A 17,828-nucleotide genomic window follows, 5' to 3' on the forward strand; every position below is an offset into this window, starting at 1 on the left:
GCAGGTGCTCTTAAGGTGGTTGACAGAACTGTTCTATATCCATTCTTTTCTAACACTATACATCTCACACCACCCCACTCTCACAAATAATGTATGAAGATTAACTTACAGTCTTCTCAATTGTGTACATGATAAAAGTTACTGAAATCTGTTGTGTACATTTCTTGGAATTTTACCTTAACTCTGTAGCTAAGGGCTTTATATAATCTTAACACTTGTGAGAACTGCAAATTGTTTTTGCTAAAGGTATGTATTACCTACCATATTAGATGTAAATAATACATCTCACTCCAATGTTGGTATGTCATTTGAACTTTCTTTCTCCTTGAAATTTTTTGTATTATTTTTAGTTCACAAAAAGTTTAAATATTAAAAAAATTTAAATATTAAATTATTTCAAAAATTTCACTTACTAAAGCTTTAGATCTTTCTCAACCCTTCCTTTTTACAAAAGTCATCCATTCTTAAGATTGGTAGGTTGATTATTGACTTTATCAGAACTTCAGAGTTGTGGGACTATTACTTGTATTTTCCAGCCCTCCCCACTTTTAACTCCTAAATGAAAAATAACCTTGAATAACTTTTTTAGGAAAGAGAGCTGAATTGTAAATATGATTGTTGCAAATGTTTTAGACATGTGGCAAGTGGGATGGAATACAAATTTTAAACACCAAAGTTTGGTAAACTATTTAAAATGCTGTCTGTGCACTTATAAAAAAAAACCAAACAACTTTAAAGCATCTTTATGGACTTTGCTTCAAATTAGAAATTTAGGGATGAATACGGCTTGGTTTTTCTTTTTAGCAAGTGCAGTTTAAGGGCACATACTATATTATTATGATTGAATCGTTTTTCTAAAATGATTTGCTGTGTCTTTTGTTTTATGAAAGTGTATGTAGCATGAATAATAAAAACCCAGAGGCAGATATTGGGGTTTAACCTGAAGATCAGAAAATCAAAGTAGCCAACCACTGGCTCTTACCTCTACCTCAAACCGAAATGTCAGTCCTGCCTCCATGAATCCTCAGAATGAGCCTGAGCGTCAGACCTGTCTCCTCCCGTCTTATATTCCTCTCTAGTGCTGGGATTAAAGGTGTGCACCACCGCATGTCTTTGACAAACTAGTGTGGCTGCTGGGATTAAAGGTGTGTGCAACCACTGCCTGGCCTGTAAGACTAACTAGTGTGACTGCTTTGCACTGACTGACCTTCAGGCAAGCTTTATTTATTAAAACATAAATAATATACCACTATACTTGTGTTAATTATTTTATGAATTATCTTTATTATTACTTACGGATTATCTTTCATAAATTGTTTTGATTGATGATTCTATTCTCTCATTGGTTGTTTTTATTTTTACCAATATATCATTATATTTTCTATGAGAAAATAATGAAAAACCATGGTCAGAGAAGTGACTCAGTGGCTAAGAACATACTCCTGCTGAGAACCTGAGTTCATTTCCCAGCACCCACAACAAGCAGCTCACAGTTGCCTATATCACCAGCTCCAGGGACTCAAATACCCTCTTCTGGCTTCAGGCGCCACTGCATGTGCATAAACCCACAACACATATATACACAATTAAAAATTAAATGGGGAAAAAACCTTAAATGTGCCTAACATTAAACAACTAAGGTGATGTAAATGACCCCAATCCATGGTAATTTAAGGTGACATGATTATTTTATTTACCTAATATAATTTTTCATATTTAGTGCTATAACCATTATATCATAGTATTGTACTTTAAAAAACTCTTTATAACACTTACATAAGCATCTTATGAAGGACTTGCTGTAATATCAGCCTCCTGTACTATATAGTAATCTCAAGGGTTAGAGCCATCCATTGTGTGTCTTTACAGTTTCTAAAGGGTTAACAAAATACCTTTTGGCCAGATGTTCTGGTATATACTTGTAACCCCAGCACTTAGGAGAATAAATCAGGAATATCTGGAATTCAAGGTCAGTCTGATATATAATTACAAAATTTAGTTGCAAAAGCAATAGTAGCAGTTAAAACAGAAGTTCTTATTTTAATTAATTAATTTTTGAATTAGTGTTTGTGTGTCAGTGTGGGTGCCCATGAGCCAGGACACCCCTGTGGAGGAAAAAATAAAACTTCTCCACAAAATTTTGCCAAAATAATATGATTTAATTATTCATTGAAATATATAAATTAACTGAAACATAATTTCGTACACATACGAAAAACAATCACTAGCTTTGTATTTAGTTGATTGCAGTTTGAATGTATAGGATGTATAAACTCACAAAATTAACTAACTATACTATTCTGTTTTTAGATATGATAAGCGATTCAAAGCAGGTATAAGCAATATGCTTGTTCATTTTTAATATTTTCTAAGGAAAATAAAAGTGATTTGAATTAAGCCATACCCTGTAGAGAGTTTTCTGTCCTACAAAAATGTTATTTATAATCAAATTACAGTGAATATACCTGACATTTCATTACACAGATTTTTCTTCCCACATTTAGCTTTTTAATGTGGAAAAGCAGCTTATCTTCTTGTCCTTCTTCCACTTTTCTTTCTCTCCCTTCCCCTCCCTTTTTCTCACTCTTTATTTTCTTCTCTTTCCCCCCTTTTCCCTGCCTCCTTTCCCTGAGACAGCCTCTTATGTTGCCAACACTCCATCTTAATCTCCAGGGTGACGGGAATACAGGCACAGAACACCATAATCTGCTGGAAAAACACCGAACCTCTGTCTAATCCTCCATCTTTGAATTCACAGAAATGAAGAAAAATAAGCACAATGGGTCCCCAGGAGCTACAGAAATAAACATTGGATATAATAATTGTCGAAATAAGCCACAGTTAAGGCTCCTCCATAACCAAGTAAGTGATAGTATTCAAATGGTGGCATATATGATACTGATGTTTAGGAACATAACGTGGTAAACCGGAGAAGTTTAAGGGCTGCATCAAAAGATACAATTTTCTTTTTGATGAGTATCATTTATATTGATCTGTCCTAACTCAGGAACTGCAAAAGTCAAGACTATTTGAGAGCTTAAGAACTGGAAGAATTGTTTCAGGAAAATAGACTTCGATAGATGTCTTTAAGTCAGTGTTTAAGAGAAGGTTAGGAAAGAAGAAGCTTACATTGAGCAGTACAAATTACTTTTTGATGGAACTGCTATTGAAGTTAAACAACTGTTTGTGACAGAGACAATGTCTAACAAATGAGAAAGAACAAAAGAACATAGGATGAGATATACTTTCATTGGTAGAGTATTTGTGATATATGAGAGATACACCCTTAGTTTGATCCCAGTATTCCTAATTTTTTTAAGTATTTAGCTTGCAAAAATGTCCATAGGATAAAATTTCAGTGATGTATTTATGTATCTTAAATGTCTGGATACTATATAATTTTCTGTTATAACTGCCTGCAGCCAAATAACCATAGTTAACATCTATAGAAAGCAGGAAAAATTTGTGTAAGTCTTTCTCCTTTGAAGGCTTCTTCAGCATTTTGGAAAAAATCTCTGTTAATTTTAACTTTAATTCCCATAGTGTTTTATTTTGTTTTAAAATGTACATTTATTTATTTATTTGGAGGGGCGGGGCACACGTGTGCTCCCTCAAGCAGGCGCGCGTCAGAAGGCTGCTTGCACAAGGCAGTTTTCTTCTTCCATCATGAGCTTTGCGGATCAGCCTTCTCACTTGCTGAGCCTTCTCTTCAGCCCTTAGAGATATTTATTGGTTTTCTACTTTTCATTTGAAAAGTACATGCAATAATAACAAAAGTAAAGACTTAAATAAAACATATAAAAAAAAAAAGTACTTTAAAAAGTACAAAATGGGCCGGGCGGTGGTGGCGCATGCCTTTAATCCCAGCACTTGGGAGGCAGAGGCAGGTGAATCTCTGTGAGTTTGAGACCAGCCTGGTCTACAAGAGCTAGTTCCAGGACAGGTTCCAAAGCCACAGAGAAACCCTGTCTCGAAAAACCAAAAAAAAAAAAAAAAAAAAAAAAAAGTACAAAATGGTCTTAGAGGTTGTGAGTGCTTCCTGTATTGCATTGGACCATAGTTCGCTTCCCTGAACCTGGATCAGTTAGGTTTTTTTACCTCTAGCTCCAGGGGTCTGATGCTCTCTTCTGGCCTTCTTTGGGCACTCTTACACACATGGCATATACTCAGACACATACACATAAATTAAAAAGTAAATATTTTTCAAAAAGTAAAACTGCAAATAATAAGACTTTTGACGGATCCTGTTACCCTGTGTCCTACTTCTAAAGTTACAGCTCCAACAGGACGTCCTGAATGTTCTAGTCATGAATTAGTAGAGTAGCAAGTAACTAAATCATCATCATCATCGTCACCCCTTCCCAACCCCACTCCATCCTCCACCCCAAGACGGGGCTTCTCTGTGTAGCCTTGGCTGTCCTGGAGCTCATTCTACAGACCAGGCTGGCCCCTAACTCATAGAAATTCGCCTGCCTCTGCCTCCCAAGTGCTGGGATTAAAGGTGTGCGCCACCTCCACCTGGAATACCTATAATTTTTTAATGTGTGATGCTTTTCTGGAAATGCCCAAGATCATTTCTATAGATTGCAGTCTTTAAAAGTACATTGTTTATTTTGAAGGAATTATCTGGAAAAAAGAATTGCAGAAAACTTCCTTCAAAAAACTTTGAGAATTCTGAAGGAATAAATAAAAAGAAAATTCGAAGTCAGAAGCAAGGTAATCTCTTTGGTGGTTGTGCAATGACTAGGATAGTAACTTTAAAATATTTTTAACGTAGTAAATTATCTTTTTAAGTTTCTTGATATAAAATGGTAAATATATTGGTGGTTTAAAGTAGTTATTTGTGCATAAAATGATCATTTAATGAGATAACATATTACTTTAAATATCATATTATTTATAGGTTTGCCTTTAATATGATTTCTAAGTAATTTTATTTTATAAAGTTATATATTGCTTTAAATGTGCTCATATGAATGTTTCCTTTATGAAATTAATGCCATAATTAAGGTTTGATAAGTGTTGATTCTCAGAGTAATTATAGGCTAAATTTAATGTTCCCTTTCTCTAAATACTAACAAGTTCAAGATTTCATGTTATGATAAATCCTTGGTCCTAGTGGTATTTTTTTTTTACTATGACTGAAAAGTGAAAATGAAGAACAACTATCAAAATTCATAAAAGTGGGGAGGAATATAGTACTGTCTAGGCTACTAGATTCAAACAAGTACCTGAAAGAGGCTGAATGTTTTTGAGATTATTAAATAAAATGAAATGATAAAAATATTCTCACTAGAAATATTTTGTACAAAATGAGAATATTCAGGTTTCAAAAACTTTCTGAGCTGGGCAGTGGTAGCCGTGCACTTTAATCCCAGAACACAGAAGGCAGAGGCAGGTGTATCTCTGTGTGTTCCAGGGCAGCCAAGCCTACAGAGAGAAACTGTCTTGAGAAACAAAAACAATAAAAAGAAAGAAAGAAAAAGAAAAATTTTTTATTTGATTTATGTAAGGAATTGGAAGACACTTTGTAAATCTATGACATTCATGAAAAATCTTGTGGAAACATTTTTGGTTTCTTTTCATGAGGATAGTGGTACTAATCAAATAAATTATCCACAAATTATAATTTTGAAGTTTCCCCACCATTATTAACTGTTAACTATTTATTTTGTTGTTTACCTTTTATGGCATGATATATGTACATAGTCTAGTTAGTCTAGTATTTTGTTATGATGGTATGGTGATTTACAATTCTTTTTTGTTGCTTTGTTTTGTTTTTGAGACAGGATTTCTCTATGTATCCCTTGCTGTCCAAGAACTAACTCTGTAGACCAGGCTGGCCTTGAACTCACTGGGATTAAAGGCGTGTTCCACCACCGCCCAACTGTGATTCTTAATAAATGTCTTAGTTACTGTTCTATTGCTGCGAAGAAACACCATGACCAAGTCTAGAAAGAAGCATGTAATTGGGGGGCTTGCTTATATTTTCAAAGAGTTAGTTCATGGCCATCATGGCAGGGAGCATGGCATTAGGTAGGCATGGTGCTGGAACAGTAGTTGAGAATTCACATCTGACTCCCAGGCATGAGACAGAGAGCTCCCTGGTCATGGCATGGGATTTTGAAACCTCAAACCCTGTTCCTCAATAATACATCTCCTCCAACACAGCTAAACCTACTAATCCCTTGAAACCGTCCCACTAACTAGAAGACCAAACATTCAAACATGTAGCCTATGGTGGCCATTCTGGGTCAAACCACCACAACAAGCATAATTTAATAAAGTTAGAAATTTCAGGTAGATTTGCTTCTGGTTTCTCAATTTTTAGATTGCTGGTCTCATTTGCTTTCTTCTCCTATAAGATGATAAAGATACTAAGTTCTGCAATTTTTGTTATTTCCCATGATAATTCTTGGAGATCGAGAGAGATTTGTAAAAAGGTCCTGCTTTGGCTACGTTGGAGATGAAAGTAGAGCTGCCGGTATGCATAGAGTCCCATGTTTTCCTGATTGCATCCTTAACTAATGCAACTTTTTCTTTAATCTTATATGCCTGCTTGGGTTTGGTTTAGGTTAGCGACCCTAATAGATTCCTTATGTCTTCTATTTTACATTCTGAGAATAGATTTTTGTTGTTGTTGTTGTTTTTGGTTTTGTTTGTTTTTGTTTTTGGAGACAGGGTTTTCTCTGTTTCTCTGGTTTTTGGAACTTGTTCTGGAACTAGCTCTTGTAGACCACACTGGCCTCGATCTCACAGAGCTCTTCCTTCCTCTGCCTTCTGAGTGCTGGGATTAAAGGTGTGTACCACCACCTCCTGACTGAGAATTGATTACTAAAACATTTATTTAGTATCTACTAATATTTGAGAGTCTATTATAATATCAGTAAAAAAAAGTTTATGAAAATTAAGTTTTGACGTTATTTTCTTTATCTAAAAGATGACTGGTATGCAATTAAAACAGGACACCAAAGTGGCATTTTAAGAAGTATTCTGAAAATTTAAAGGATAGAGAGCTTTCAGTTCACAGTGGGTTAAAGAATAGGGTCTGTCAACAGTAGTTGTTCTTATAGGTAAGTAAAGGAAATTTTCAGGGAGAGTAAGTTCAGGCCCAAGCAGATTTGAGAAATATGTTCTAATACCCATAAAGAATGGTTCTAATTTGAGGTCAGTGAAAGACTGAAACTACATTGGAGGCTTTGTGGAAAAGCTTACGTGTGTGCCAGTAAACTGGGAAGCCCTTGGCAGGATTGTATAATTAACTATATGCTTACATTAGAAGTGACACTGATCTAAATAGATCAGTACTTTGTGTAACCTGGGGGGGGGGTTGTTTTATTTCTATACTTAAGAGATTTTGGTTTTGATTTTGTCCAATGAAATAAAGAGAGAACTGAAGTATTAAATGCACTGATTGGTACCCCGAACTCACTGGAGCAGCCTACCTCTGACAAAGAAAGAGAACACCTGCCTCTGAATCGGAAGGAAGTTTGTGTTTTAGTAACACCACTTAAAACTATAAAGGGGGTAGAGACAAGATGTAAAGAGTTCAATCTCTCTATCAAAGGAGTAACAGAGATTTTCAAACCAAAGCATCAAGAAGAAAGTGAGTCAGATGTGCATGTAAGTTCTATCCATAAGTCCTCAGAGATCTTTGAACACAGTGTGGGTTATGAAAGTAGCCCCAAGGAAGATTTCAGTGGATGTGATATACTCACCGTCAGAGAGAGCATTCAGATACCTTGTCCTAAAAATAAGCAAATGGTCACCAAGGATTTTAAGAATATCAAGTTGCCCTCAAAGTTGGAGAAAACTGAAAATCGAGTAGCCGTTCAATCATCGTTCAATCCGTCCTCATCTCTTACGTCAAGTGAAGAGAATGAAACAGAGGTTAGAAGGAAAGCCAGAACAAGAAACTGCAAAGAAAGGCTGATGGGCCAGAGAAAAAGCACATGCACTATCACAAAAGATATCCTGCTGGTTTCACAATCTGAAGGTGAGAATGGTTCTCATATCACATCACAGAAATCTAGATCTGCTAAGGAAATTTTTCCAAAATCTGGTGTTAGCAGGAAGTTCCCAGTTGAAGTTAAGGGATCTGATACAACAAACAGGCAACTGTTAGGCCGTTGTCCACCTGATTTCATTGATAATGAAGAATGGAATGAGCAAGAATTACAGAAGCTTCATTGGTAAGTACTTTTGTCTCTGGGATATCTGCAGACTGGTTACAGAACAGCAGGAAAGGCCTGACTTAATGACTCCTCATCAGTCTTAGTATAGTGATGTTAGTGATCTATTCAGAAGAAATGAGCAATTACTCTGTCTGTTACTGGTGATAAATCACATTCTTTAAGAATTGAATTTGAGCCGGGCGATGGTGGCGCACGCCTTTAATCCCAGCACTCGGGAGGCAGAGGTAGGCGGATCTCTGTGAGTTCGAGACCAGCCTGGTCTACAAGAGCTAGTTCCAGGACAGGCTCCAAAGCCACAGAGAAACCCTGTCTCGAAAAAACCAAAAAAAAAAAAAAAAAAAAAAAAAAAAAGAATTGAATTTGAGGGATGGAGAGATGACTCAGGTTAAAACATCATTTGTATGTATTAATGTATCATATTTCTATATATGCACATATCATACATTGATTGTGTATGACCTTTTCCGTTCACCCCTATACCATAAAACTAAGAACTAGGAGTTCATCTGGCAGATTTAGAACTAGTAATACGGGATAAACAATTTATAAAAGTTAATTAATGCCAGAATTCCCTCAAAGATCAAGTCATTGAATAGTTGAGCTTCAGGGAGAAAAATGTTAAAAGATTGGAAAAGCTTTCATGTTTAGTAGAAAGTTTGAAAGCATTTTACTAGCCATGTACAGTTATGTCTTTTTCATATAGTATTTATATTATAATAAGAAAGTTATGGAATAGAGAGAGATTGGTATCTTTTTTTATGAACAGTTATCCAGAATGATTTTGGTTTCAAAATACTCATCCAGCTGTGTAAATATCACTGACTCAGTTTGCTCTCAGAAGGCCTTTTTTTTTTTATTGACTTGAATGTTTTGTTCTTAACTGGTTTTGATCTCCCATAGTGCTTTTACATCTCTTCCAAAGCACAAGCCTGGTTTTTGGTCAAATGTAGCCATGGCAGTAGGCTCTCGAACAGCTGATGAATGCCAAAGGAAATACATAGAAGATTCCCAAGGCAAACGATCCCAAAAACAAGTCTCTAAGAAAAAGCAAGCCAGTTTCAAGGTCAAAAATGGTAACATCATTGTTTTCTGAGTGCCTAGTGTATACTTTTAAATGCTTATGAATTATATTTTATATTTATTCATGAATCTTATATCAGTTGTTTCCTTCAAATTATAAAATCTAGAAATGAAGATATTTTAAGCCTTAACCAATGTAGCTAATTCTACCAATAATAGTTTAGTAGGCTTTTTGCTCAGAATTTGTTCTACTAAATTTGAAGTTGGTAAATATTTTAATATCTGAGGACATAATTTAACTTGAGTGTTTGCATACAGTCCTTTATTTTAAAAAAAAACTAGTAAATTTTGTTTTTGTAATCTGAGACTAAATCGTGTATGTCAGACAGGTCCATAGTAAACTTTAGAGAGTACCTAATGTCCATATGTAATAGCAATTAATAAAATCTATCTCACAGAGTAACATTATCGTATGTGAGTTGGTTGGTTGGTTGGTTGGTTTGATTTTTGAGGCAGGATTTTCCTGTCTAGCATTGGCTGTCCTGGAACTCACTCCATAGAGGAAGCTGGCCTTGAACCACCCGTTTCTGCCTCCCTAGTGCTCAAATTAAAGGTGTGAGCCACCACTAACTGACTATCACCACTGCCCTGGCTATCCTGTAATACACTATGTAGACTACTTTAGCTCATACATCCTACTCACTAGGAGTATTACAGGAACTAGTGACATTTATCTCAGTGTGGGAAGAATTATTTGTGATGCCTCCATTACCAGACTCAACCTATATATGACCAAGAACTTTTTTATCTGCCTGTGCCCAGAATAAGTCTAAAGAGATCAAGGGCCTGAGACACAATTAAAAGCACCACAGAGCACCTTATAGCATGTATTTATTGGTTTTAGGGGCAAAGGTCTCAGTTTGTTGCCCAGACTGAACTCAAGAGAGCCTTCCAAGTAGCTGGGACTACAGACCCTGGGTCAAGGTCCCATGCTTCTAAAGCCCCCAAGTTTTGTTTTTGTTTTTGTTTTTGGTCTGAGCCGTGCCTAGTGAGCTTTGTTAGGAGTTTGGCTTCAGGACTAAAAGTTTTAGATGGGAGGCTGCCTCTTTCCTTTGGTCTTTTTTTCTTTTTTAATTTAAATTTTCACTGTTTATTTATGTGTGCATGTCTATGCTTGTTGGTGTGTGTGCCAAGCCATGAGGATGAAGGTCAGAGGACAGCTTTTGGGAATTGGTTCTCTTCCACCATGCAGGTCCCAGTTATTGAACTCAGGTGGTTAGGCTTGGAGAAAGGTCCCTTTACCTGCTGAGTCATCTTGCTAGCCCACCCTTGTTTCATTCTTAAAACAGTTTTTTAAAAAGTGTGAGTGGTCCTGGAGAGATGACTCAGAGGTTAAAAGCATTTGTTACATTTGCAGAAGACCAAGGTTTGGTTCTCAGCAACTCACATGGTGGCTCATACCATCCATAATGCCAGTTTCAGAGGCTCCAGTGCTCTCCTCTGACCTTCACATGCTTCATGTATGCATGCAATGCACATGTGTACATGTAGGCAAAACACACATACAATAAATCTTTAAAAACTTTATTTGTTCTGTGCGAAACAAAATGAGAGGGTTTTAAGTTTTGTAAAGCAGGTAAAATTACCAGATCATTATCAAAATGTTTTATTAACTCTTAGGTGAGAAAGAAAATGCTGTTGAGAAAAATACTATTAAGATAACTGCCAGAGCAGGAACTCTAAAAAGGAAACGACAAATGAGGGATTATCTGGAACAGTTGCCACAAGACAACCACGATGACTTTTTCACTGCAACACCCATGCAGAAACAAAGAATAATGGTAAGAGTGCTGAATGCATGAAATCTGCATTCTTAGATTGATCTTAATATTTTTCATTTTTATGCATTGTTAGTGTTTATCACTAATATTTAAGTCAAGGATCTGCAGTCTACATCCAAGAACATACATGCATATATATATAGGAAGAGATCTGCTGATCTGTGCTGTCTTGTCAGTTTCTGAGGTCTGCTCTTGGGTATTATTCAGTTATATCAATATAACTGAATACAAAATGAGGAGATGGGCCAAGGGCAGTACAAGATAGATGACACCCAAAGCAATGGGGTAGACAGCTACACCGTCAAAACTTAGAGTTACAAGCTGAACATTTGTAGACCAATTGTATTTCATACCGCTCTAGGGGGTACAGGCCTCCGATTCTCCATCCCTGGGTCCTCACAGATGTCACTATACTAGAAGAGGGGCTCATCCTCACTAACCAACTAGCCCAGCAGTGCCACTCGCTCAGTACTCAGTGTCTGCACTACAGGAGACAGACGGTGCAGCTGTGGGAGTTTAAAAGATTCCCATATAACAAATGAATTGTTGTGTTTATGGGATCTGTATAATATAATTAGCCCACTTAATTCTCATGAAGAATCTATAGGCTAGATGGGATGAGTGGTACAAAAGTGATTTTATATGTAGAAAAACTTACATGAATAAATTAAGCAGAATGGCAGGATCTAGAGCCAACATAAGGGGCTAGGGATCTCACTCACTGGTTATACCTGTCAGGCCCAGTGTTTTATCTTTTATCATCACAAAACCTCCATTTGCAAAAGTAGTAGGATTTACATACACCCTCAGTGAACCGGCTGAAAAAAAGGAAAAAGCATTTCCATTTACAATATTCAAGAAAAAAGGCACTGAAAGAAATTTAAAAATTTAATCAAGTGGGTGAAGTCTCCGCAATGAAAATGATTTTAGAAAAAAAATCTGACAAAAAAATTGAGGACACTAATAAGTGGAAAGATGTTTGTACAGTGGAAGAATTGATATTGTTAAAATATCCATACTGTTCAAATGACATTCTTCATTGAACTAGGAAAAAAAGATCACAAAGTTCATAGAGAAACAAAAGACCCAGAATATCCAAGAGAATCCCAACTCCAAACAACCAAAGAGACATAGATGGCAGTTAATTAATTTCCTTTTCTATACCATAATTCTACTTTCTATATGGCCACCCTCCATTTTTGAGACATGCTCTTGCTGTATACTGCCAGGCTTGCCTTGAATTCACATCCTCTACTTCAGTCTCCTGGGTGATTCTAGCCATGACTGTTCACTTTATGATTTTACTGTAAATGTAAATAAAACCTTAAGCATTGAATTGGTTATTGGAAATACTATATACACAAAAGTATAAAACTTTTGCCAGTAAGTGCCAAAACAATAGTGAATGAATTTAGGTTTTGTTCTAGTAACATCTAAATTCAGCAACGTATGAGCCAAATTCAGCCTCTCACCTATTAAAAAAAAAAAAAAAAAAAAATTAATGAAAAAAAATTGTGTGCCTGTGGAGGTAGGAACAATTTCATGAAGTCAGTTCTTTTCTTCCACCAATGTATGGGTCTAGGGATGTCGCTCTGGTTGTAACCACAGTGTGCCAGGCCCTAGGCTCCATCTCTATCACTTCTCAGTGACTTTAACTTTACATGGGTCCAGGCATTATACTCAGGTTACTTGGCTTCGAGAGGACCTTTCCTGGCTGGGCCATCTTGTTAACTCTTTTACCTTTTTTTTTCCTTTTACCTGTTTTTATAAACAAAGTTTTATTGGAATACAACTATACTCATTTGCTTTCATATCACAGCTTTCATACTTAAATAAGAAGCTCAAGTATTTTGGAAAGACTATATAGATATAAAGCCTAAAAGCTTGAAAGGTGCTTAGAAAATACTTGACTATCTCTGTTCACCATGGCCTTTGGAAATAGGTGTACTTGTATTTTTCACAAGAGAAAATTGTTTTTGTAGTGAATATTCTGTGCTTTACTATTTTTAATTTTAAAACTTGAAAAACTTATAGAGAAAAACAACTTAATCCACAATTATTTTGTGATGAGAAAATTTTGAGTGAGCATGGTGATAATATTTGTTTTCTAGCTGCCAAGTTTTCAATACAGTCAAGATGATGATTTTCAGCTCGATGTTGACAGGAATCCAGCATCTCCATCATCAGTTACTTTGCCATTGACAGATACTCCACAGTGTCAGCATGTCAGTCCTGGTATGCTAGCCTCTATAAAAAGGTAAATGTGAATGTGATGTTGTTTTTTCTGATTTATTTAAGAACATTGAAATGTTGTATGACATGATAAACATAGATGCATCAAGGGGAAGAGTTATCATTTTTTAAAAAATTGAAGAATAGATATTTCAAAAAGTTAAGTTTCAGCAAGTCAGGGATTATACTCAGTACATAATATTAGGACTAGTGAGAAAAAACTAGTGAGTCTTGTTATGCACGCAGGTTAACAGTCTTTGTAATTTGCTAATCCAGAAATCACGATGTTTTACTTGCTACCAATCACTGTAAACAATATAAAAACAGAGAAAAGAATATTCTGGGTCTGGAGAAATGGCTCAGTGTCAAAGAACACTTAGTGTTGTTAGGTCCTAGCACCCAGGTCTTGCAGTTCTCAAATAATTTATTAACTGCAGCTTCAGGAGTTCTGACTACTTTTGGTCTTCATGAGCAGTACATGCATGTGTATAACCTCCCCACTTCCTGTTACTTGAGGAGGGAGCCCTTTGTTTGTCCCAGCTGCCCGGCTAGCTTACACCCGAAATAATCACACAGAAACTGTATTCATTAAAACACTGCTTTGCCCATTAGCTCTAGTTTATTATTGGCTAATTCTTACATCTTCATTTAACCCATTTCTACTAATCTGTGTATGGCCACGTGACTGGCTTATTGGCAAGATTCTAACCAGCGTCCGGCTCAGGCAGAAAATCCATAATGTCTCTCACTCTGCCTTTCTTCCCAGCATTCAGTTCTGTCTTCTCTACCTACCTAAGTTCTGCCCTATAAGGCCCAAAGCAGTTTCTTTATTCATTAACCAAAGCAACAGATGAACAGAAGAACTTCCACATGCATGAATAATTAAAACTAATACTATAAAATACAAAAATTTCATTTCTCTAATTACTAAGCTTGACTGCCATTAACAATAAATCAGTAACCTTTTTATGGCATGCTAGTAAAAAATACACATCAGTATTATCTGTGCAGCTGCATTTGTTGGCAACTGTTAATATTACTATGAACTTTGACCTAGGAGTCCAACTTTAGTGTTGCAGGGTTCAAGGTGGCTAGAAACTAGTTTGCTGATCATGTGCATGTCTTTAATCCCAGCTCTTCTAAAGTGAAAAACTTAATCTATGTTGTAAAAAAACAGTCTTGGAGAGTAGACCTATAGGGTGCTAATCAGGGTAGACCTATCATTCACTAAGCAGTATATTAGCAGCTGATGGTTTATTCATTTGCACAGCAACATTTATGATTAAAATATATATCTTAATTTATAATCATAGATTATAAATCTTTACATGCCATATCTTTGAAACTGATCTAAAATAGTTAATAAGGAAAAAATAATAGACCATACAGATAAGATCTTCAAGCCAAGGGAGAGGATGCAAATAGCCATCTGTTTGACTTTAGCTTCTGTGTATACAATACAGGTGAATCTTTGCTAAACTAAACTCTTCATAGGGAGTATAGGGAGCACAAGAAACATTATTATCTAGAAAGACATAACTTGGTAAATTGGATTGGAAGCTTGATATAATTGGAAGATGTAAATTGATAGTTTTTGTACATCATAGCCTGAAATTGATCAACTGTAATATCTAATTTAGATTAATGGAAGTGAACAGGAAAAATACCAAAGGCAGAAAGACAAGAGTTTTAGAAATAAACCTATATGGATGCTTAGTTACTGTTCTGTTGTGAAGAGACTTTGTGACTACAGCTCTTATAGAAGAAAGCATTTAGCTGGGGCTTGCTTATGGTTCCAGAGATTTATTCCATTACCATCATGGTGGGAGCATGCAGACACAGTGCTTAGAAGTAACTGTTCTACAGGCAGCAAAGAGTACACTGGACCTGACTTAGGCTTTTGAAACCTCAAAGCCTATATCCAGTGACCTACTTCCTCCACCAAGGCTACACCTCCTAATCCTTATCATCACCACTCCCCGATGACTAAACATTCAAATATATGAGCCTGTGGGGGCCATTCTCATTCAAACCACCACAATGGGATAGCAACCAGTAAGCAAAACATAATTTCCTAGAATATTCTTTTGAGAAAAGTTAAGTAAATTTTAGATTTTTATTAATTGCTATTCAACATATGGATAAAATTATGATAATGCTGACTTGACATCTTGATATTATTTTGTATTCATACAGTGATGATTATGATAAATATGTTTTCCATATGCAAAAAAATGCTAAAAAGTATGGCAAGTGTGGTCTTGTGTGGGGCAACATTAGGAAAAAAACAGTAAGTATGTTTATTATTTATCTGACACTTTTATGTAGAACAGTTATAAAACTTGATAAGCTGTGGTAGTTATAAATTGTGTAACAGTCTCTACCCTCTAGGAACTTACAACCTAATATGATTCTAATATGAAGCTATTAGTGAAATAAATACATAAGCCTGTAGAATTATAGATGCCAGCTCTTAACTGAATCAATTTAACCAAGGCAAGAATGGCTAAGAATTCTTGTTTGGAAACTAATAGCAGTTCAGTAAGAACATTTTAAGCAATATACAAAAATACTCTATCTTTTCAACAGCTGTTAGTCTAGACTAACTGATTTATGGCCTTTATAGAATAAGCATTCCATCTAATTTCTTACAACTTTGAAACAGGTCTTTTTGTCATCTCACAAGAATAGTAATAAAGTATTCTAAACCAAGATAAGTACTGAGTACATTTGGCAACTTTTATAGGATATAGACTATATTTTGCCTTCTGTAGCATTAGTTTATTATATATATATAATATAATAATACATACATACATATAACACTTAAGTTATGAATTTTGCTCTGGATAAACTCAAGAATTTGGTTCCTTTAGTAACTAAAAGTGATGTAACAGGCCTATGTTTAAAGTACTCTGGTAATAAAAACATTCTTGATTTCATCTAGGAGGTATCACAGGAGATTCAGATTTGCTACTAACACACATTCTTTTATAGGTTGAAAATGATTTCTCACCTACATCAATACGAAAAGCCCTGTTTAACAAAGGTATTGCATTTCTTTATTTGTAGCTTAGTTCCATTACAATACAATCTCTATTTGATGGTGTAAGATTAACTGGTTCTCAAGTAGACAGACTAGTTTGTTGGTTTTAGTTTTGCTAAAATTACTGGAAATGTATTAATCCTTTTCATTAAATTTGTCTTTACAGATTTAGGTGAAAACACTGCTATCACAAAGTATCTCAATGATGCTATAGAATCAGATGAAGAAGAGAAAGATTATTATTTTTCAAATTCTGACTGATAGTAAATACGATTTGCAGGATTTTTACCCTCAAACCGAGCATACTGATATACTCATTTGATGAATGGGCATTTTCTTTGTAATAAGGGAATGCGGATTTGTTTCGAAAAGATATCTTATGTCTGTATGCAAGGTTAACATCCTATAGAGCATTCCTCAGTGCTTGCAATAAAAAACAAGTAAAAGTACTTTGTCTTTGTATGTATTTGTAAGTTTTATTTGTAATATTAATATACATAAAGCTTAAGTTTCTTGACTACCCAAGTCTGTTTACTTTAGTAATCATGTCTCAAAAAAGTGTCTTAATAAATTTTAAAACCCTGAAGTTAGGAGAGGTAAGGGGCTGGAGTTAAGGAGTTTGCATTGATGGATGCTGGAATGAAATCTTGCCACCTGATATCACAGACTGTTTAAATTATGTTACTTAAATTGCTTTATGTTTTTTTATGTTTTACATGTTTTTATCTTCTGATAGTTTTAAGTTGGTTTGTTTGTGAAATTGCTCTTTGTTATTTTATAACCAGAACCAGAGGACAGGTGCTATTGTATTTTACAACTGTGTTGTGTATAGTTGATAAGGTGGTACTATGCCATAATAACCAGGTTTTCCCTTTCTGACAGCCCCTTTAGAAAGTAACATTTATTTTGCCATTGTTTTAACATAAGTTATTTGTCCTCTGGTTACATTACGTATTCATTTACTCTTTACATCCAGTTAGGCTGTTCAAATAAAATTTTAGATTTGTGTAGGATGTGTTTCTGGATTTTTTTTTTCCTTTTTAAACTATTTAATCAGAAAAATACCAAAGCCACAGAGAAACCCTGTCTCGAAAAACCAAAAAAAAAAAAAAAAAAAGAAAAATAATGCATTTTGTTGTTGTACGTGTTACAGCTCTGAGGAGGAAGGTTTTCCCAATGCAAACGTTAAAGCTTGGATAAAGATATCCAAGCAGCCCGAGCCAAGGAATACTGCACAGTCACACCACACTTGTCACGTAAGGTTTAGTGGGAGGGAAAAACTTAGGAGGGTGGCTGCCTCTGCTTGGGCAAGCTGCAGAGAACTGAGAAGTAATGGTTTATATAGGATTTCTTCAGGGTCAGTTAGTGGGATTTCAAGTTGTGTTTGTTGTTTTGTGGTTTTTGTTTTGTTTTTTTCCCAGACAAGGTTTCCCTGTGTAGCTTTGGAGCCTGTCCTGGAACTCACTCTTTATACTAGGCTGGCCTCGAACTTAC

General features: G+C 35.5%; 1 protein-coding gene across 1 annotated transcript in view; it reads left to right on the top strand.

The window, feature by feature from the left end:
• The window catches only part of Mis18bp1 (MIS18 binding protein 1), a 34,958-nt gene extending 17,962 nt beyond the window's left edge, over positions 1-16,996 (top strand). The window contains exons 8-14 of the mRNA XM_057782894.1: positions 7,388-8,192; positions 9,096-9,268; positions 10,896-11,056; positions 13,168-13,313; positions 15,485-15,578; positions 16,286-16,337; positions 16,501-16,996. Of these exons, the coding sequence (XP_057638877.1) occupies positions 7,388-8,192; positions 9,096-9,268; positions 10,896-11,056; positions 13,168-13,313; positions 15,485-15,578; positions 16,286-16,337; positions 16,501-16,595 (1,526 nt within the window). The 3' untranslated portion in view covers positions 16,596-16,996. The remainder of the gene's footprint in view (positions 1-7,387; positions 8,193-9,095; positions 9,269-10,895; positions 11,057-13,167; positions 13,314-15,484; positions 15,579-16,285; positions 16,338-16,500) is intronic.
• The last annotated feature ends 832 nt before the right edge of the window (positions 16,997-17,828 follow it).

The sequence above is a fragment of the Chionomys nivalis genome, chromosome 10, assembly GCF_950005125.1.
Source record: "Chionomys nivalis chromosome 10, mChiNiv1.1, whole genome shotgun sequence".
Classification (NCBI taxonomy): Eukaryota; Metazoa; Chordata; class Mammalia; order Rodentia; family Cricetidae; genus Chionomys; species Chionomys nivalis.